This window comes from Monodon monoceros, unplaced genomic scaffold (assembly GCF_005190385.1).
Source record: "Monodon monoceros isolate NGI ecotype Baffin Bay Population unplaced genomic scaffold, NGI_Narwhal_1 Super_Scaffold_13, whole genome shotgun sequence".
Classification (NCBI taxonomy): Eukaryota; Metazoa; Chordata; class Mammalia; order Artiodactyla; family Monodontidae; genus Monodon; species Monodon monoceros.
This window is the reverse complement of record NW_021703769.1, coordinates 71,590,515-71,613,080: the sequence shown is the minus strand read 5'-3', so window position 1 is coordinate 71,613,080 and position 22,566 is coordinate 71,590,515. Positions and strand designations below refer to the sequence as shown.

At 42.6% G+C, this 22,566-nt stretch overlaps 1 protein-coding gene across 5 annotated transcripts in view; it reads left to right on the top strand.

Moving 5' to 3' along the window:
• Positions 1-15,295, top strand: part of PSPH (phosphoserine phosphatase) — a 49,998-nt gene extending 34,703 nt beyond the window's left edge. For 3 of the 5 annotated variants that reach the window (XM_029221818.1, XM_029221819.1, XM_029221820.1), the window contains exons 4-8: positions 9,717-9,875; positions 10,751-10,885; positions 11,348-11,493; positions 12,500-12,648; positions 14,792-15,293. In XM_029221818.1, coding sequence (XP_029077651.1) covers positions 9,736-9,875; positions 10,751-10,885; positions 11,348-11,493; positions 12,500-12,648; positions 14,792-14,899 — 678 coding nt within the window. In that variant the 5' untranslated portion in view covers positions 9,717-9,735 and the 3' untranslated portion in view covers positions 14,900-15,293. Of the gene's footprint in view, positions 1-9,716; positions 9,876-10,750; positions 10,886-11,347; positions 11,494-12,499; positions 12,649-14,791 lie in introns of those variants that run through there. The other 2 variants (XM_029221816.1, XR_003793310.1) reach the window with 2 other exon arrangements.
• The last annotated feature ends 7,271 nt before the right edge of the window (positions 15,296-22,566 follow it).

The following is a 22,566-nucleotide window of genomic DNA, read 5'->3' as shown; positions in this document are numbered from 1 at the left end:
GGATGTTGAATTTTGTCAAAGGTTTTTTCTGCATCTATTGAGTTGATCGTATGGTTTTTATTCTTCAATTTGTTAATATTGTGTATCACATTGATTGATTTGCGTATATTGAAGAATCCTTGAATTGCTGGGATAAATCCCACTTGATCATGGTGTATGATCCTTTTAACGTGTTGTTGGATTCAGTTTGCTAGTATTTTGTTGAGGATTTTTGCATCTATATTCATCAGTGATACTGGTCTGTAATTTTCTTTCTTTCTTTTTTTTTTTTTTTTGTGGTATGCGGGCCTCTCACTGTTGTGGCCTCTCCCGTTCTGGAGCACAGGCTCCGGACGCGCAGGCTCAGTGGCCATGGCTCACGGGCTCAGCCGCTCTGCGGCATGTGGGATTCTCCCGGACCGGGGCACGAACCCACGTCCCCTGCATCGGCAGGCGGACTCTCAACCACTGCGCCACCAGGGAAGCCCTAATTTTCTTTTTTTGTAGTATCTTTGTCTGGTTTTGGTATCAGGGTGATGGTGGCCTCATAGAATGAGTTTGGGAGTGTTCCTTCCTCTGCAATTTTTTGGAAGAGTTTGAGAAGGATGGGTGTTATCTCTTCTCTAAATGTTTGATAGAATTCACCTGTGAAGTCATCTGGTCCTGCACTTTTGTTTGTTGAAAGATTTTTAATCACAGTTTCAGTTTCATTACTTGTGATTGGTCTGTTCATATTTTCTATTTCTTCATGGTTCAGTCTTGGAAGGTTATACCTTTCTAAGAATTCGTCCATTTCTTCCAGGTTGTCCATTTTATTGGCATAGAGTTGCTTGTAGTAGTCTCTTAGGATGCTTTGTATTTCTGCAGTGTCTGTTGTAACTTCTCCTTTTTCATTTGTAATTTTATTGATTTGAGTCCTCTCCCTCTTTTTCTTGATGAGTCTGGCTAATGATTTATCAATCTTGTTTATCTTCTCAAAGAACCAGCTTTTAGTTTTATTGACCTTTGCTATTGTTTTCTTTGTTTCTATTTCATTTATTTCTGCTCTGATCTTTATGATTTCTTTCGTTCTGCTCACTTTGGGTTTTGTTTTTTCTTCTTTCTCTAGTTCCTTTAGATGTAAGGTTAGATTGTTTATTTGAGATTTTTCTTGTTTCTTGAGGTAGGCTTGTATAGCTATAAACTTCCCTCTTAGAACTGCTTTTGCCGCATCCCATATGTTTTGGATCATCGTTTTTTCATTGTCATTTGTCTCTAGGTATTTTTTGATTTCCTCTTTGATTTCTTCAGTGATCTCTTGGTTATTTAGTAACGTATTGTTTAGCCTCCATGTGTTTGTGTTTTTTACGTTTTTTTCCCTGTAATTCATTTCTAATCTCATAGCGTTGTGGTCAGAAAAGATGCTTGATATGATTTCAGTTTTCTTAAATTTTCTGAGGCTTAATTTGTGACCCAAGATGTGATCTATCCTGGAGAATGTTCCATGTACACTTGAGAAGAAAGTGTAATCTGCTGTTTTTGGATGGAATGTCCTATAAATATCAATTAAATCTATCTGGTCTATTGTGTCATTTAAAGCTTCTGTTTCCTTATTTATTTTCATTTTGGCTGATCTGTCCATTGGTGTAAGTGAGGTGTTAAATTCCCCCACTATTATTTTGTTACTGTTGATTTCCTCTTTTATAGCTGTTAGCAGTTGCCTTATGGATTGAGGTGCTCCTATGTTGGGTGCATATGTATTTATAATTGTTATATCTTCTTCTTGGATTGATCCCTTGATCATTATGTAGTGTCCTTCCTTGTCTCTTGTAACATTCTTTATTTTAAAGTCTGTTTTATCTGATATGAGTATTGCTACTCCAGCTTTCTTTTGATTTCCATTTGCATGAAATATCTTTTTCCATCTCCTCAGTTTCAGTCTGTATGTGTCCCTAGGTCTGAAGTGGGTCTCTTGTAGACAGCATATATATGGGTCTTGTTTTTGTATCCATTCAGCAAGCCTGTGTCTTTTGGTTGGAGCATTTAATCCATTCACGTCTAAGGTAATTATTGATATGTATGTTCCTATGACCATTTTCTTAATTGTTTTGTTTTCGTAGGTCCTTTTCTTCTCTTGTGTTTCCCACTTAGAGAAGTTTCTTTAGCATTTGTTGTAGAACTGGTTTGGTGGTGCTGAATTCTCTTAGCTTTTGCTTGTCTGTAAAGCTTTTGATTTCTCCATCGAATCTGAATGAGATCCTTGCTGGGTAGAGTGATCTTGGTTGTAGGTTCTTCCCTTTCATCACTTTAAGTATATCATGCCACTCCCTTCTGGCTTGTAGAGTTTCTGCTGAGAAATCAGCTGTTAACCTTATGGGAGTTCCCTTGTATGTTATTTGTTGTTTTTCCTTTGCTGCTTTCAATAATTTTCCTTTGTCTTTAACTTTTGCCAATTTGATTACTATGTGTCTTGGCGTGTTTCTCCTTCAGTTTATACTGTATGGAACTTGCTGCGCTTCCTGGACTTGGGTGGCTATTTCCTTTCCCATGTTAGGGAAGTTTTTAACTATAATCTCTTCAAGTATTTTCTTGGGTCCTTTCTCTTCTCCTTCTGGGACCCCTATAATGTGAATGTTGTTGTGTTTAATGTTGTCCCAGAGGTCTCTTAGGCTGTCTTCATTTCTTTTCATTCTTTTTTCTTTATTCTGTTCCACAGCAGTGAATTCCACCATTCTGTCTTCCAGGTCACTTATCCATTCTTCTGCCTCAGTTATTCTGCTATTGATTCCTCCTAGTGTAGTTTTCATTTTACTTATTGTTCATCTCTGTTTGTCTGTTCTTTAATTCTTCTAGGTCTTTGTTAAACATTTCTTGCATCTTCTCGATCTTTGCCTCCATTCTTTTTCCAAGGTCCTGGATCATCTTCACTATCATTATTCTGAATTCTTTTTCTGGAAGGTTTTCTATCTCCACTTCATTTAGTTGTTTTTCTGGGGTTTTATCTTGATCCTTCATCTGGTACATAGCCCTCTGCCTTTTCATCTTGTCCATCTGTGAATGTCGCCTCCTGTACATGCTTATAAGGTTCTTTAGCCTATTTCATTTGTCTCATTTTAGGTCCTCTAACATCGTTTGTTTGTCTGTTGCTGGCTTTCTCTCCATTTACAAATGGCTCATTTTCCATGCTTAGTGGAACTGCACTGCATTAAGCACTGCTTCTCTGCTGATAGACTTCTGTCTTCTAGGCTTTTATAGTGAGCCTGCTTAGCCATGTAATATTAGGTTAATTCCCTCTGGACCAGAGCCAAATGGGTGTTTCTGAGGCACAGAGAGTGGGATGTGGAGCTCCTTGGAGTTCACTGGCTTGGTGGGAATTTGACAATTTATGAAACCTGTTTCTATCTGCTGGTCTCCCAAAGAATGGGCAGACTTTCTTCTTTCACTATTTCTCTAATAATTAGTGATGTTGAGAATCTTTTCACGTGCCTGTTGGCCATATGTATGTCTTCTTGGGGGACAGTCTGAATTCTTGCTGAAAGTCTTTGACATTTCCTGGGTCCACGTTCCTTCCTTCCTTCCTTCCTTCCTTCCTTCCTTCCTTCCTTCCTCCCTCCCTCCCTCCCTCCCTTCCTCCCTCCCTTCCTCCCTCCCTCCCTTTCTTTCTTTCACTGTGTTGGGTTTTCATTGATGTGCACGGGGTTTCTCTAGTTGCATCATTGCAGTGTGTGGGCTTCTCATTGTGGTGGCTTCTCTTGTTGTGGAGCATGGGTTCTAGGCACGCGGGCTCAGTAGTTGTGGCACACAGGCTTAGTTGCTTCTGTGGCATGTGGCATCTTCCCGGACCGGGGGTCAAACCCGTGTCCCCTGCATTGGCAGCCAGATTCTTAACCACTGTGCCACCAGGGGAGTCCCCACGTTATGTTCTTAACAATGTCTAACCTTATTTAATTCTGCTTAATTTATCCCCCTCTTTTATATTGTCTCTGTGCATTTGAGACCCAAGTTTCAGTTCTTTGGCCATCATTTAGGAGCTGTATGACCTTGGGTAAAGCATTTAACTTCCTTATACCTCTATTAGTTAATCTGTGAAATGGATGTATTAATATTGTTCCTGCAGAAAGGCATGGGACTAGCCCCAGATAATGGCTTTGAGTTTCCTTCCAACTTCAGAATATATGATATTGATTCTGTTTCTCTGTTATAGTCATCATTGCTTGTTAAGGATTTTAATTTTAGGGTAATAGCACACTAAATTGGAATTGTTTTTTTGAGAATAGTAATCTACTCGATTCTCTGTTCTCAGGAACTGCTTAGATTCAACTCTAGTTCATGAAACATTTAATTTTAGCACCCACTGTGCTGGAAACAGAAAGATAATTCAGTCAAGGTCCCTACCCTGAAGGAACTCACATTCTAGGAAGGGAATGGGAGTGATTAATTAATTCTCTGAGGGGGTTATGAAGGAGCTAGTACAGGGAAAATAATTTAATCTGAACCTTAAAGAATAAATAGGGATTTTCCCATTAGACATGAGTAATTAGGTGATTTCAGGCAGAGGGAACAGCATCTGCAAAGGTACAGAGAACTAAAAAATCATGACATGTTTAAGGAACAAGAAGTCCTCTGTATTCCTTGAGCATAAGGTGTGGGTGTGTGTATGTGAGTGTATGTGGGGGGAGAAGAACAATGGGGAATAGATTGGTGAAATAGGATTCAAATCATGAAGGGCATGAATGAATAACAGAGACATTTTGTTAATTTATATGCTAATGATGAGGAATGGATGAGCAAGGGCATCAGGAGGTCTGATGTGATTAACCTGATTTGATTCTTCAGTCCTCAGCAGCCAAACCTGAACACAGGCAGGCATAGCAGTAGAGTTAAAATTTAAGTGCAAATGACTATGTTAAAAGAGAAGTCTTTACCTTTAAAAAATACATACTGAAATATTTTTGTATGAAATGATGTGATTTGCTTTGAGATAAATCAGATTTATCTCAGAGGTGGAAGTGTGTGGGTGTGAGATTGCGATTTGTAATAAACATATATTTGGTCCTGTCCCATTTCTGGCACAGAGCTCCTAAAACCCTTGGAATTTCCTGTGATGAGAGGGATAAAGATGTGTCTTATGTTAATGAAGTGACTTTTGGACCCACCTAAGGATGGGGGCTGTTTGCCATGAGAGCCAACCATGTGATTAGAGCGTTGGAACTTTTGGTCCCACTGCCCTGACCTCTGGGGAGGGAAGAGAGGCTGGAGGCTGAGCTTAGTCACCAATGACCAATGATTTAATCAATTATGCCCTTGTAATGAGTCCTCCATAAAAACCGAAAAGGACGGGATTCGAAGAACTTCTAGGTTGGTGAACACATGGAAATTTGGGGAGAACAGCATGCCTGGAGAGGGCATGGAAGCTCCATGCCCCTTTCCACATACCTTGCCCTGTACATTTCTTTCATCTGCTGTTCCTGAGTTATATCCTTTTAGAATAAATCTAGTAAAGTTCTGTGAGTCACTCTAACAAATTAATCAAACCCAAGGAGGGGATTGTTGGAACCTCCAGTCTATAGCCGGTCAGTCAGAAGCACAGGTGATAATCTGGACTTGTGGACTTGTGACTGGCATCTGAAATGTGTGTGTGTGTGTGTGTGTGCGTGTGTGTGTGTGCGTGTGTGTGTATGTGTGTTGGGGGTGGAGTGGGGTCAGTCTTGTGGGACTGAACCCTTAACCTGTGGAATCTGATGCTTTTCCTATGGGTAGATAGTGTCAGAATTGAGTTGAAATGTAGGATACCCTGCTGGTGTCCGAGAATTGCTTGGTAGTGTGGGAGCCCTACCCCCCCAATGTTGGAATTGGGGTGCAGAACCTTTTATAGTGGGGTGGATGAAGCAAGATTTGCTATGATTGTTGAAGCAGGATGATAAATACATGGAGTTCATGTATTTGTACTTTCTATTTTTGTATGCATTTGAAATTTGCCACAATAAAAAGTTAAAAAAATGGTTAGTTATGGGTATGTAATTCAAAATGTTATCATTTATTCATTCATTCAACCTTCAGAATTAATTGAGCATCTACTCAAAAGAGGTTCAAAACAATAGGTGTTTTGGAAAATTTTGGATCTTAGTATAAAGAGCTTGCAATCCAAGAGTGGAGGTGCTATGCACATAACTCAATTTAAGATAAGTTGGAATATTATGAATTCCATATCTGAAAAAAACAGATCTACATGAAGTACTGTGGAAGTTCTGGGGAGAGATTTTTTTCCAGCTCAGGGGAATCAGGGAAGACTTGATAGTGAAGATGGCATTTGAGCTTTATTCATTCACTTAATTCAACAGATATTACTGAGTCCTGCTGTATGCCGAATACTGTTCTCAGTCTTAAGGATCCAGCAGTGAACAAAGCTGATAAAGATCCTACGCTTGTGAAATTTACATCCTAATGGGAACAGATAGACAACACATAACGAACATAAGCTTTATCGTGTGTTAGAAGATGAGAGATGTTACAGAAAAAAGAAGTAGGGCATCGTGAGGGAGGTTAGTAATGTTGGGGATAAGGTTAGGGACGGGGGGTTCCAATGGTAAACAGGGTGGTCAGGTTGACATTTGGGCAAACTCTTGCCAAGGGAATTGGCCAAGTGGATATTCGCGTGAAGAGCCTTCCCTCCGAGGGCACAGCTGGAGCAAAGGCCTTAAGTGGGGAGTCTGCCTGGTGTATTTGCAGAGCAGCAAGAGGACCAGCGAGGCTGGAGCAGAGTGAACGAGGGGGAGAGGAGTTGAAAATGAGGTCAGAGAAGTAATGGGGAGGGCATGGTGGTGGTGGTGCCAGAGTTGGGGGGCAGACCTTCTAGGGAATCATAAGAACTTTGGTTTTTACTTTTAGTAAAATGAGGAGCCAGTGAAGGATTTTGAGCCAGAAGTGTAGCATGATTTGCTTATAGCTTACAGTGATTCCCTGGCTGTTATGTCGAGAGCAAATACTGGGGTGGGGACCTTTTAGGAGGCTCTTGGTATAATCTTGCCAAGAAACATTGGTGACTCAAGCTAGAACGATAGCAGTGGATGTGGTTAGAGCTTAAAGGCAGAGCCAACATCATTTCCTGAAAGATTGGATGTGGGATTTGAGAGAAAGAGAAATGTCAAGGGTGACTAAAGAATGGAATTGCCCTCAAGGGAGAGAAGGAAGCTGCAAGAATGACAGTTTTCTGGGCGGAGGGAAGAGCGGCAGTTCAGTTTTGGACATGTTAAGTTTGGGATGTTTACCAAACATCTGAGTGGAAGTCAGGTAGGTAGTTGGAGTTTAGAGTTTGGGAGAGAAAACTGAGCTGCAGGTGTACATTTGGGAGTTACTGTCATAGAGACAGCATTGAAAGCCATGAGCCTGGATGAATTAATTCATCTAGGGAGTGAGTATAGGTAGAGAAGACCAGGGACGGACCATGGGCCATTTCAACATTAAGAGAACGGAAGAGAACCAACCAGCAAAGGAGCTTTTAGCCTCAAAGAGCCGATGATCTGTGAACCTGGGAAGTCAGTCCTCTAAGTTGAGGGATGAGCTTGAACAAGAGCGTGATGCTGGGGGAAAAAACAGATTGTTGATAACCAGGAGCAGATGTGTTTAGTATTCATGTTTTTTAAGAATAGTTTTCTGTTGAATGGAGGCTTATTCACATTTAGGTTGATAATGTTAGTGCAGAGTTTAAGATTCCATTATCTAACTGGATTCATTAATTTACCCTCCCTTGCCTATTTTTATTGGGTCTCTAATGAAACTCACATTTCTTGTTTGGAGTACTCTCTTGTAAGGGGTCAAACAAGGATCAACAATTTTTTTTGGTAAAGGGCCAGATAGTAAATATCTCAGGCTTTGCAGGCTATACAAGTCTCTGATGCAGCTACTCAACTTGTCTGTTGTAGTGGGGAAGCTGCTACAGGCACATAAACGATGAACATGGCTGTGTTCCAATAACACTTGATTTCGGACACTGAATTTTGAATTTTATGTAATTTTCATGTTTCACAAAATATTATTCTTCTATTTTTTCCCGCTACTTAAAAGGTAAAAAAGTCATTCTTTGTAGGCTGTACAAAGATAAGTGGCAGGCTGGATTTGGCCTACTGGCTGTAGTTTGCTGACCTCAGTCTTAAAAGATTTTTTTTTTCCAGGTCCACTTTGAACCAGATCATTCTGCCAAATGCATTGTTTTTTGTTTTTTTTTTTTGGATTTATTTATTTATTTGTGGCTGTGTTGGGTCTTCGTTGCTGTGCGTGGGCTTTCTCTAGTTGTGGTGAGCAGGGGCTACTCTTTGTTGCAGTGCGCGGGCTTCTCGTTGTCGTGGCTTCTCTTGTTGCAGAGCATGGGCTCTAGGAGTGCGGGCTTCAGTAGTTGTGGCACGTGGGCTCAGTAGTTGTGGCTTGCGGGCTGTAGAGCTCAGGCTCAGTAGTTGTGGCACATGGGCTTAGTTGCTCTGCGGCATGTGGGATCTTCCCAGGCCAGAGCTTGAACCCATGTCCCTTGCATTGACAGGCAGATTCTTAACCACTGTGCCACCAGGGAAGCCCCAAATGCACTGGTTTGAAATCAGTTACAAAGTGGGTTAGCCAGACTCTTTTGAGTCTGTTTTCAGCCACTGCTTATGCTGATTTGCATTGTCCGTGTGGCGTTGTACATGACATATTAGTCTCTTTGGTGGGTGAGTGGTCTGGGTGACCTCTAGGATCTAGTTCACGTCCATGATTCTAGTCCAGTGATTTTCTTAAAAAAAAAAAAAAAAGAGAAAGAAAGAAATACTCAAAATTCTTTTGAAACTCTCCTCCATAGCTTCGGCAGCACTGTGGTCTCCCAGAGTTTCTTCCTGTGACCTTTCCCTCTCATTTTCCTTCTCAGGCTCCTGACTTGAATGTCCCGTTCCTGCGCTCTGTCCTCAGGCCTCTTCTTTCTCCCTTTTTCCACTCTCCGTGGTGACTTCCATCAGGTTGTGACTTCAGTTACCACCTCTGCACCAGAGACTAACACGTGTGTATGTAGCTCTGACTTCTCTTCTGAGGTGGAAAGCAAGGTTTCCCATTAGCTAGAAGTTAAAATCCAAACTCCTGAGCCCAGCCCACACTAACTCTCCGTGCACTGCCTGGCAACTGGACTGGGCTGTTGGGCAGCTTCCAGCATGTCATTCATCCTTCTGCTGCATCGCCTTTGCCCTTGCTCTTCCCTCTGCCAACATTACCCTCTCTCCTTGCTGCCGTCTCCCTCCCTGCTAATTCCCAGCACACCCCAAATTGATACCCTGCCCTTTGAGAACCCACTCAGAGGGCCACTTACTCTGCAAGATTCAGCTTAATGCCTGTACTTCTTGGAAGCCCTGTTTCATAGACAAGGTTCAACGTTTCCTCTGTGTGCTCACGGTATCTTACGCACATTTCCATTGTAGCCCTTGCCTTTATTGCTCTGTTAGGTCAAAAGTCCTTGAATATTGGTTGAACATCAAATATATTTATAAGTTGGTACCTTCACTAGACAATGCTTGGGAGCAGAGTTTGGGTCCCGCTAATCTTTGTAACCCCAGAGCCTGACATTTAGAAGATACTTAATTTGTGTTAAAAAAAAAAAAAAGAATGATTCCATGAGGACATGCTTATATGGGCTACACTGACTTTGATACAAATTAAAATATATTGACAGTCGTAGGCAAAATTAGACCTTTTTAATGACTATATTTTATGTCTTTAACTATATTTATCTTTTTCTGTTGTAGGAGGAAAATTCTTCCCAGGATGGTCTCCCATTCAGAGTTGAGGAAACTTTTCTGTTCAGCTGATGCAGTGTGCTTTGATGTTGACAGCACAGTCATCAGAGAAGAAGGAATTGATGAGCTGGCCAAATTCTGTGGAGTTGAGGATGCTGTGTCAGAAATGTAGGAACAGTATTTACTCACCTTATGAAATGATAAAGAATTGCAAAGGAAGAGTGACTTTTGGATGACATGCAGGACCAGAGCCCAGAGCCTGATCTTAGTCCCTGCCTATGAAACATGGGCACTAGGCTTTTTCTTCCATCACTGAGAGCTGAATTTGGTAGCGTACATCATCCAACCATCCCTTTATACAAATATTTATGGCAAAAAAATATATGGTTGCCTCTGACAAACAAATATGGATGACATACTCTTAGCTTGGTCAGGGGAATGATGACGATAAGTAACCAAAGAAGACGACCTGGGGGGTCTCCAGGGGTCCAGTGCTGTGTGGCCTTAGTGGTTTGTTAGAAAGCTAGTTACAGTTCAGAGTCTCTCCATGGATGCCTGGGTGAGAGTCCGTCCCTCCCTCCTGCCGTCCCTGTGTCACCTGCAGTCACTAGGTCATGGACCATTTCATGTTCAGCTTCCTTTGATGCAAGAGTACAGGACCTTTGGTTTCTTTCTTGGTTTACAAACACAGCTTCCAAGGCAGGTACCTGTGGATAGTATATGTGGTTTTCTTAGCTCACTGGGTGGTGTATTTGTGGATGCAAAGGATAAAGGATTCTCTTTACTGATGTCTTTTGTGCCTTGGTCTCATTTGCTCTGCAAAATAGACTTAGGCTATTTTGGCTTCAAAATATTAATGCGATTCTCAAGCAAACCTTCAGTGGTTTATCCCAGGCCTCACTCACTCCCATGGCCATGCACCACGTCTGTTGTATGGTGGGGCACCTTCCTCGTGCGTGGACCTTGTGAGGAGCGGGGGAGGGTAGGCGTGTAAACTTCGAAGACAGCACTTAGCTGGCCTGATTTTTGGGTCTTCCTCCTAGGACACGGCGAGCCATGGGCGGGGCAATGCCTTTCAAGGCTGCCCTCACAGAGCGCTTAGCTCTGATCCAGCCCTCCAGGGAACAGGTGCAAAGGCTTATAGCAGAGCACCCACCTCACCTGACCCCCGGCATAAGGTAAGGGGCTCCCCGGTCTGGGTACACTGTCTCCCTATCAGCACGTGCATTTGGGGGCATGTCCTCCTGAGGGTATCTCACCATTACTTTAGAGCTCCCTTCTTTGTGGTTCCTTCGGTACTTGTATATGGTCTTGTCTGCTAGTTGGTCCTGCCCACGTCTGCCCTCCCTCTCTCCCCACGGAGAGCCTAAGCCTCCTCTTCTTCTTGTGTTTCAGGGTCCGTGGGCAGAATAGAGTTGTGGAATGGTTTCCTAAAGCAGTTAAGCCCCACCCACTAATTTCTAAGTGCTTTTAGAAAAACATATATAAAACATTAATTCATTAGGCGGTATACCTTGTCTGATGTACCTTGGGCAAATGCATTTGGAGAAAAAATATATTTGAGTTTCCTTTTCATGTTTTCTCTTTTATATTAATCAGCATTTGGTATTTTATATGTTTTTTTGTTTTTATTTTTTCAGGGAGCTAGTAAGTCGCCTACAAGAGCGAAATGTTCAGGTTTTTCTAATATCTGGAGGCTTTAGGAGCATTGTGGAGCATGTTGCTTCAAAGCTCAACATCCCATCAACCAATGTATTTGCCAACAGGCTGAAATTCTACTTTAATGGTAAGTCTTTAATAGTAACATTTTCTCCTTCTTCTCAGTTTTAGTATTCAACATCCTAGGTAATGTCTGTTGGAATGCAACTCAAGCAAGGTGGCATCAGAGTTAAATGTTGAGGTAAAGGATTCTCTTTACTGATGTCTTTTGCAGCTTGGTATCGTTTGCCCTGCAAAATAGACTTAGGTCATCATCTCTCCTACCTTCAGTATCGATATAATCATCTATCTGTATATGTCTGTACTGAGTAAAATGTTAGTTCTTATGTAACCCTCGTGACTTATTTTGTTATGCATCATATTTCAGTTCTATGAAAGCTCTCATGTATCTGAATCAATTTAGACTCAGGAAGGAGAGTTAATTTGTGAGCAAGTCGCTGCACTTTAGCTGCCTTTGGAGGCACCTCCTGGCCCCTCTCTGGACCATCACAGAGCCACAGCTGTAGTTTTCTGTCATCTCAAGATGTCTCCAGTTATGTCAAGGGGTGGCTGACATTCTTAACACCAAATAATATTAATTAAAAATAAATTAAATGTGTTAATAGAACACTTTTTAAGGGTCTATAGATAGAAATCATTAAAAAAAAAGTAGTAGAGAATAAGTGTGGTAATTACTGTAAGAATGGAAATAATCCATCAAATATAAATTGGAATCTCCTCTTAGATGAAATTGTATATCAACATGTTTTAAATTAATATATTACTATTTCATGGTGTTCTGCCACCTCAACAAGTTTTGAGAATTATGACACTGGAAGCTTAGAGGATAAAATTAATTTACCCCAAGATGTTTATCATCTAAAGGAGTAACCTTGACAAGAGGTGTTTGTAATTTAAAAGCAAAGCTTGTTCATTCTGAGGAATAAGTGTGAAAGTCCAGCCTGTGTCACTTTACTGAAGGCTGTTTTTAGCTTTGTGAGCGACATGAAGGTGAGGCTATCATCTATGCAAAAGGCTGGCCCTACTGATACAATCCTGTGGATCTTTAACACTGTTTTAATGGCTCTTTTAAGGTGAATATGCAGGTTTTGATGAGATGCAGCCAACAGCCGAATCTGGTGGGAAAGGAAAAGTTATTAAACTTTTAAAGGAAAAATTTCATTTTAAGAAAGTAGTCATGATTGGAGATGGAGCCACAGACATGGAAGCCTGTCCTCCTGCTGTATGTATTAAGTGTACTAATTTTTTTGCGTTTGTACTTTTACTATTGACAGCTGACTTAGAACTCAGTACAATTTGTGAGAGTTAAAACAAAAACCTGTATCAGCCTAAAATAAAAAAAACAAAATAAATAAAACAAATTCAATCTCAATATATTAATTGACTTTTTGCAAACCCAAGGAGGGTTGCAAATAAGAAACTTAAAAACCTTTTAAAACTTTCAAAGACCCCTGTCCCTGCAGGATGGCTGCCACCTCTTAGCCCAAGTATGTGCTCAACAAGGTTTGGCTTCATTTCCACTCTCAAATAATGCAGCTCTTATTACTATAACCGAAATTGTAATGTTTTATATTTGATAAACTATTTCCTCATACGTTATCTCATTTAATCCTTGTAACAGCCCTGTGAGGTAAAAGCATTATCTTCTCCTTTTTACTGATCAGGGAACTGAGGCTCAGGGAGGTTTGATACCATGTCCATATTAAGGCATTTTATTCCTCTGAATTAACATTGTTTTCTGAGACTAGCAGGAAACAAATGCTATATAGCCAATATCTCAAGTTAAGCCAATACCTTAACTTATCACATGTCCCTTTCACGTAGGACTTTGACTATATTGTCTTGTTCTAACTTAAGAAAAACTGAACCAAAAATATAGTGGTGAACGTTTTACTACCTAGTTTCCTGAGCTCTAAAAATAGCATCTTTCTCTGTCAGTGATTAAGCATTCATGGTTAAAGAATCTTTTGGGATCCTTCTAACACTACTTGAGTCAGTTCAAGATAACACATTCTTAGATGATTTATAGCCGATGTTGGGGTCGACTAAGTAGTGAACGCCGGGCTAGTTGAATAGCAAGGCATAAAATGCAGGGTTCCCTCAGGGGGCCCCCGATCCCGGTGTCCAGAAAGAGCAAAATTACAAATTCCAGATGACCCTACCAGTCAGAAAATGATACAGCCTGACTGAACCAAGAGAAAGTGGTGTGCATGCAGGTGTGTAGCCCTGGAAGGTGGTCAGAGGAATCTGTGCCCTAAAGGACGGTTAGCAGCCTCCATGTGGAGGCCTGGCAGGACTTGGCGGGGTGCGTGTGTGTGTGGAATTTCTAGAGGGAGGGGAAGCAGCAGAGCACGGTAAGGATGTACTAGCATGGTCCTAGGCACGAGTGAGCTTTCTCTTCAGCAAGAGAAGAAGACCCCACATACCAGGCACTCTGGTGTTACCTTTGGGTCCTGGGAAGCCGTGGAAGGCTTCTGGACCAAGAAGGAAGAAGTCAGTGTGTTAGGACAGCTGAGCTGGTGCTGGCATGCAGAAAGGGCTGCAGCAGAGGCAGGGAGCTCAGTTAGGAGGAGACTAAATTTAACGAGAAGGGAAGCATCTAGTTATTCCCTGCCCCCCCCCCCCGCCCGCCCGCCCTTGTATGGTATGAAAATAAAAATGAAGACAAAGGTCAAGTAAGAGAATTTTGTACTTCTAAATTAGTGTATATTGTGTCTGTAGCCTGGCAGAAAAAGAGAAAATACCATTTAAAAAGATCATTGACTAAAAGAAGGTATCACTGAGCAGAAATTAATGAAACAATGTAACTTTAAATAATTCTACCAGTGAAAAGTAGAGTGCTGCTAACACACTCTGGGGTTGTCATCTCCTTCAGCCCAGAATAACATGCCCTCCTGGGAGGGAGGTCCCTCAGTTTCACCCAGGATGCCAGCCGGGAAATACCTGCTCTGGTCCTGATTCCAGGCCTCGGGCATTTCCACGGCACCACAGGCTTCTCTTTGATCTTCTTTCTCTGAAATTGTCTGGCCTGGAGGTGATTGCCACCTAGTTTAGAACTCAGATGTTTACCACCTGGTGTGGTTTTAGTTTTGTAAGCAATTGTCTTGGTTTTAAGAGGGCTTCAGTTCTCCTGAAGCCCACAATGTCCAGCTGAATGCATCTGCAGCAGCGGTGGTCAGACTCAGTCGTTCTCAGGGCAGGATGAGGGGAGGCTCCCGGGGAGCTGGGGAGGGAGGTGCCCCAGGTGAGGCTGGGCTCACCTCTTTGCACAGAGTTTATTCTTTTAAACAACACTTACTGCCCTAGGCTGCTGCTGTATCTTTGTCTCTCTCTTTTAAACTATTTCCCTTTTGTTCTCTTCTTAGGACGTTTTCATTGGATTTGGAGGAAATGTGATCAGGCAACAAGTAAAGGACAACTCGGAATGGTACATCACTGATTTTGTAGAGCTTTTGGGAGAACTGGAAGAATAAGATCAGTTTTTATACAGTTCATAACAACTTCAGGTTAATTTTTAAAAGTTATACAGTTTGATACTGTTTGCTTCCAATTGCATATTAGGACTTAATATATAAATTGAGTACTGATTATCTGTACTTCCAAGTAAACTATAGTTAGGGCTCGTAGAACATTGTGGTTCTTTTTTTTTTTTTTTAACTGTAGCTCCGGTATTATTATGACCATTTAATTACCTGGAGAGTTTTATAATTTGAATTCTTTATGTATTTTCCTAGCTATATTTTATTTGAAGGCTTTTGAAGGTGGATAGTAAATTAAACACCTTCATTATTGGAAATATGGATTAGGCAGCTTTAAGTGAAATTGGTTTTCCCTTTATATATAAATAAAAGTTTATCCACATATGAGAACAGATTTGTAGAATTTTTTTTTTTTTTCTTTTGAGCCACACCACGCAGCTTGTGGGATCTTAGTTCCCCGACCAGGGATTGAACTCAGGTACTCAGCAGTGAAAGCACTGAGTCCTAACCCACTGGACCGCCAGAAAATTCCCGATTTGTAGAATTTTTAATTCTGCCTATCATGTATTTCAGTATCCAGTAATTCAAGTATTTAAGTGTTTGAGTAGAAACGACCTCCGGGCAAGGAACCAAGGAGTCGAGACCCTCCTGAGCACAGGGCAGAGTGCTTGTCACAGTGAATCCACCACTCAGCCCCCGCCACTGAGGGAAACGCTGGGCCAGAGGGATGGAAGTGCTTTTACTACCTCTTGGTATTTGTCATGTAGGGAACGTTGCAGAGATTTTTTTAGAAAGATAACCATGGCGCCTTAAACAAAAGTACGGACCTTAAAAAATGGGTATTTGATAATCACATGAACTAGGAGAACTGAAAACAAGTTTTACTCATCCCAAATGAAGATCAGTGTTTGCCCTTAAATGGATTAAGAAATAACTCCTCAGAACATATATGAACAATTTCTTTCTTACAGAGGGCTTGGGAGGACCTGAAAGCCCAGGTTCATGTTTATTCTGAGTAGCGCCTTGAAAGGGACATTTCAGAACATGCTTTGAAAGTAGGAGATTATATTCTCTCCCTGGTGGGAAGCCGGGGGGAAGACAGAGACACAGGTTTAGGAAGAGGCAGGCCATGAGTGGATACTCTTGGATAATTAAGTAGAAAAGGCCGGAAGGGTTTAACATTGGGAGTTATTTGAAAAATTTATAATTTAACCAAATAATCAAATTTGGCCAATTTGTCAGATAATTATTTAGCCAAATAATCAAATCAGATGAATCAAGCTTCCTTCCAGATCAAAGTTTCTGTAGGAGAGCCGTGAAATGAGTTTGGCAACCTTTAACCGAGGCCCCAGACAGCAAGGCGGTTGTTTCGTAACTGTGAGTGCTCGCTGGCAGCTCTCTTCGAAGCTGTTTTGCGGTGTTGGCACCCTCAGAGGTGCAAGGGGGCAGGGCCAGGCCTGCCAGGCCTGTGAAGGGTGCTTCAGACTGTTTCAGCCTCTGCTGCCACCCTGCGTGCATAAGCTGGAGCAAGCCGGGTGGGCAGGTTAACTTCTGTGAGCTTGTCTCCTGTCTGTTAAAAATAGGGCAGTGATATCTGACCTCAGGCCTATGAGAATCACATGAGGAACATGGGAAAACACCTTGGAAAATGTGAAAATAGGCAGTGTGACGTGTGGTCAGATCACTCCCCAAGTTTTCTGAACCTGATCATAAAGATTCTGAGGGTCGTAGAGGCAAAAGCCACCATGCTGTGCCGTCCGTTCTAACTGCCGGGCCTTCAGAGCCTGCCCTCCACTGGGCAGCAGCCTGAACAGGGCGGGTGCGTGCTGAATTTGGCTCAGAGGAGTCTGATCTGCTGAGGAATCATGATACCCACAGAGAACCTTTTATACCGATTATACAGCCCCTCCTCTGGCCCCCAGGCTGCCCAGCTTCACAAGCTGCACAGAAGCAGCAGGCACAGTCCCTTCTTTGTTGTGTCAGCGGGGCGAGTTTGAAATGTCCCAAGAACTGTGCTAACCTCTTGCATGCTTTTCTAATTCTGGGCTCACTGGAAACAGCGACCGAAAGGCTCTCCCAGGAGTTATGTATATGGGGACACCAGGACAGGATTCAGAAACCAGTGGCAGTGTTATGTGGCTTCCTATCCTTGTGACACCCACCATTTTTCATTCTGATTATGAGCATTGGGTTTTGTAAAAAGAAAAAAATTGAGAATTGGGTTCTCGCTCTCTTCCAGTGGAGACAAGTGTTTCTCCATGACATCTAGGGAGGCCCACCTGGCTGCCATTCCCAAGAGCAGGGGACAGCATTCTAGACCTGGGGCAGGAGTGTAGCAAGAGATTCCAGAGATTGAAGTAGTCGGCCCCAGTAAGTGATGGCACGGCATGGTGGCTTTTGCCTCTACGACCCTCAGAATCTTTATGATCAGGTTCAGAAAACTTGGAGAGTGATCTGACCATAAGTCACACTGCTTATTTTCACATTTTCCAAGGTGTTTTCCCATGTTCCTCATGTGATTCTCATAGGCCTGAGGTCAGATATCACTGCCGTATTTTTAACAGACAGGAAGCAAGCTCAGAGAAGTTAATGACTGCTACAAGGTCACATTCAGAGCTGGAACCCAGGCCAGTGATTTCCACAGCATTCCTGATCTTATGCATTACTAGAGTGTTAACAGTTTACTGGGGCTGAGAGAATCCACCCTGAACTGTGATCACAAGTGTTAACATATATTAATACAGTAGATAAAATTTTACTTCCTACGATGGAAGACCTGTTTAGCAAAAAATACAAGTGGTTTCATTTTTTTAAAAATTTATTTATCTATTTATTTTCGGCTGCATTGGGTCTTGGTTGCTGTGCGTGGGCTTTCTCTAGTTGCGGTGAGCGGGGGCTACTCTTTGTTGCGGTGCATGGGCTTCTCATTGTGGTGGCTTCTCTTGTTGCGGAGCACAGGCTCTAGGCATGCAGGCTTCAGTAGTTGTGGCACGTGGGCTCAGTAGTTGTGGCTCGCGGGCTCTAGAGCACAGGCTCAGTAGTTGTGGCGCACGGGCTTAGTTGCTCCGTGGCATGTGGGATCTTCCCGGACGAAGGCTCGAACCTGTGTCCCCTGCACTGGCAGGCGGACTGTCAACCACCGCGCCGCCAGGGAAGCCCCAGTGGTTTCATTTTTAACGGTTAACTGAACTCTGGAAAAAGTACTAGTTTTAGTACTAGTTAACAGAGGACTCTTCAGTACTTTGCTTATCACAGTTTCCAACTCTGAGCATACTTCTGTATATGTTTATTGTCTTCCTTTTAAATTGTTTTTATGGAGCTTATCTAGGCAGAATGTATTTCTAAGGATTTCTAGAATATGAAAATAGTAGGAATAAAGGCACGGCAGTATCTGCTTTCTGAGAGTCCCATGTATCTTCCAATTAGAACTGACAGTCTCTATAAAGATTTTTTTTTTTTTTCTTTTTTGCCAAACAGCATCTGGGATCTTAGTTTCCCCGACCAGGTATCGAACCCGCGCCCCCTGCAGTGGAAGCTTGGAGTCTTAACCACTGGACCACCAGGGAATTCCCAGAACTGACAGTCTCTATACTTTCCTTTTCCCTTCCTTCCCTTTCTCCCTCTCTTCCTTCTGTCGACTCATCAAGCATATTACTGAACATCTATTATGTCTCAGCCAGAAACTGAGAGTATAAGTTTAGTAAGAAATTTAAAAGTTTAATGTAGAACTGAAGAAAAGGATATTTCACAGGCAGCTGTGAGAATAAGGGAAAAGAAGCAGATTCTGTCAAGTGCTAGTTGGGAGGAGAGCAAAGTGTGGTTCCAAGAGGGCTTTTAAAAAGTAGTAGGGATCAGTTTCCCTAGTGGTGCAGTGGTTGAGAATCCGCCTGCCAATGCAGAGGACACAGGTTCCAGCCCTGGTCCTGGAAGATCCCACATGTCGTGGAGCATCTAAGTCCGTGCACCACAACTAGTGAGCCTGCGCTCTAGAACCCGCGAGCCACAACTACTGAAGCCTGTGCACCTAGAGCCTGTGCTCCACAACAAGAGAAGCCACCGCAATGAGAAGCCCGCTTACCACAGCTAGAGAAAGCCCGTGCACAGCAACGAAGACCCAACACAGCCAAATATAAAGTAAATAAATTTTTAAAAAAAGTAGTAGGGATGATATCACATGAACTATAATTAAAAATTAGTTGGCTTATATAAGTAATAATCACCAGACTTATACCCAATGAATGGAAAGTGAGTTTGGAAGTTTTGAATATTGCCAGGGAAAATTAATAGTTGGACAAATTAATATAATTTGTTCTATTCTGGGGGTTTAATAAAAGAATTTGACAAATTGGGCAGGAACTGCTAAAATAAAGTGTTAATTTGATAAATTAGCTTATTAATAGAATGTTCCTGTCAAAAGTCACCAAGTGACCACTGTGTTGCTAAATTAATGATCCGTTGTCAGCCTTCATCCAACCCAGCCTCGCAGTAGCATTTGACGCAAGTGATCTCATCCTTGATGGACTTTCTTCACTTGGCTTTCGTGATATCCCACTTCCTTGAGTTTCTTCCTGTTTCCCTGGTGGTGTCTCACTCTCCCTTCCTGGTTCATCCTCACCTTGGTCCTCTTCTCTGTCTACATTCACTTCCCACTGACTTTATTTTTATTTTTTAAAAATTTGTTTGTTTTTATTTTTGGCTGCTTTGGGTCTTTGTTGCTGCACGCGGGCTTTTCTCTAGTTGCAGCGAGCGGGGGCTACTCTTCGTTGCGGTGCGCGGGCTTCCCATTGCAGTGGCTTCTCTTGTTGCAGAGCACAGGCTCTAGGCGTGTGGGCTTCAGTGGTTGTGGCTCGCAGGCTCTAGAGCGCAGGTTCAGTAGTTGTGGCACACGGGCTTAGTTGCTCCGCGGCATGTGGGATCCTCCCGGACCAGAGCATGAACCTGTGTCTCCTGCATTGGCAGGTGGACTCCCAACCACTGTGCCACTAGGGAGGCCCAGCTCCTTCAATTTTAAATCTCAGCTTTTCAGCAAGGCCAACTCTAATCAAATGTATATAATATTACGTACTGCCCCTCCCAACCCCCCCTCAGATTCCTGATCTCCATTACCCATTCTACCTTCTTCCACTACAGCATTTATCAACTTCTACCATACCATGTAACTTACAGGGTTTTTTATTTTAATTGCCAGTCTCCTCTCACTGGACTGTAAGCTTCTCAAGGGCAGGGGTCATGTTTTGTTCATATTATCCCAAGTGCCTGGTGCTTGGCACATAACAGAAGCTCAACGTTTGTTGAGTTGAATGAAGACTAAAGCCCAGTGTGGGGCTTTTTTGCTGCCTTGTGAAACCCGATGACTTAATTAGGACAGCAATTCCTCAGGACTCTAGAGGAGGGTGTATTCTGAAAGAACTATTTTATTTTTTCACTATATGAGCTGATTTTATATTTTATTTTTTAAAATTTATTTATTTTATGTATTTATTTTTGGCTGCATTGGGTCTTTGTTGCTGCGTGCAGGCTTTCTCTAATTGTGTCGAGTGGGGGCTACTCTTCATTGCAGTGCACGGGCTTCTCATTGCGGTGGCTTCTGTTGCAGAGCACAGGCTCTAGGCACGCGGGCTTCAGTAGTTGTGGCGCAGTGGGCTCAATAGTTGTGGTTCGCGGACTCTAGAGCGCAGCCTCAGTAGTTGTGGCGCACCGACTTAGCTGCTCCGAGGCATGTGGGATCCTCCCAGACCAGGGATCGAACCCGTGTCCCCCTCATTGCCAGGCAGATTCTCACCCGCTGCGCCACCAGGGAAGTCCCGAACTCCGTTTTAGAGTTGGTTTATTGCTCTACGCTTTTCTTTTTTTTAAAAAATATTTATTTAATTTATTTATTTTTATTGTTTTTGGCTGCGTCGGGTCTTAGTTGTGGCACGCGGGCTCTCTAGTTGAGGCACGTGACCTTAGTTGCCCTGCAGCATGTGGGATCTTAGTTCCCTGACCAGGGATCGAACCCCTGTCCCCTGCATCGGAAGGTGGATTCTCTACCACTGGACCACCAGGGAAGTCCCCTCTATGCTTTTCTGAACAGAAAGCAAGGCAGAAAGAGAGGAGTGAACTATTTCTAAAAGAAAATATCATCATTTCATATTCTGTTTGGCACCTGGACACTCTGGTCCTCACCAGATATTGAATGGCCCATGGACAGGGAGTCAGGTGGATGAGGCAGTTTGGGGAAGCTCTTGAGCCCAGTGTGATGGTTAATTTTATGTGTCAACTTGACTGGCCTAAGGGATGCTCAGATGGTAAAACCTTATTTCTGGGTGTGTCTGTGAGGGTTTTCCTGGAAGAGATTAGCATGTGATTTAATAGACTGGGTAAAGCGCATTACCCTCCCCAATGTGGGTGGACATCACCCCATCTGTCAGGGACATGAATGGAACAAAAAGGTGAAGGAAGGGCAAATTCACTCTCTTTTTGAGGTAGGATGCCCACCTTTTGCTCTGATACTGGAGCTTCTGGTTCTTGGGCCTTTGACCTTGGGCTGGGAGTTAACACCGTCAGTTCCCCCTGATTCTCAGGCCTTTGGACTTGGACAGAATCTTACCATTGGGTTTCTTGGTTCTCCAGCTGGCAGACAACAGACTATGGGACTTCTTGGCTTCCAGAATGGCATGAGCCAATTCCTATAATAAATCTCCTCTTAAATATATCTTTAAAAAAAATTTATTGAAGTGTAGTTGATTTACAATGTGTGTTAATTTCTTCTGTACAGCAGAGTGACTCGGTTATACATATATATATATTTTCATATTCTTTTCATTATGTTTTGTCACAGGATGTTGAATATATTTCCCTGTGCTACACAATAGGTCCTGGTTGTTTATCCATCCTATATATAATAGTTTGCCTCTGCTAATCCCAAACTCCCAGTCCTTCCTTCCTCACACCCCCAAATATATCTATATCTAGATATCCTATTGGTTCTGTTTCTCTGGACCCGAATACACCAGTGTATGATAGAAGATTCCTGACCTCTGCAGGGCTTGTTTCATTTACAAGTCCACGCAATTTTGTAAGTGAAAATTCCCTGTCCCCAGCAATTTTTTTTCAGTTCTGAATAGCTAGATTACCTTTACTAGTAATAGTAATTCTACCATTTTTCTTTAAGTAGTTTAGAAAGCAGTTTCATATAGTTTTCATTCACATGCTGCAAACATGCTCAGAGCATCTAATCAGTAGGGTAGCTGGTGCTAAACTGCAGGTTTTCTGTGCCAGAGCTTGCTATACCCTCTCTCTCCCACTGCTTCCTGTGCCACCATGAAGAGCCAGTTACAGAAATTCAGAGCTGAAGGGACCTTAAAGGCTATTGGATTCAACCTCCCCATTTTATAGGTTAAGGAACTCAACACCCAGGAGGATAAGTACCCCCTCAAGGAGCACAGCCTGTTCTTCCACTGGCAGCCCCAGCCCCCAAACATCAGGCCATCATGCGCTGGTACCCAAACACCCATTCCTCATAACACCTACCAAGTGGCCATAAGGAGCGGCCGATGAGCCTATTTAATATTTTACTCTGTAGACGCACATATGCCCATTGAACTGGGACAGGCTACCTTTCAAGAGTGACAGAGTCATTCTCAGCACCAGTCATTAAAAAAAGATCGCAAACATGT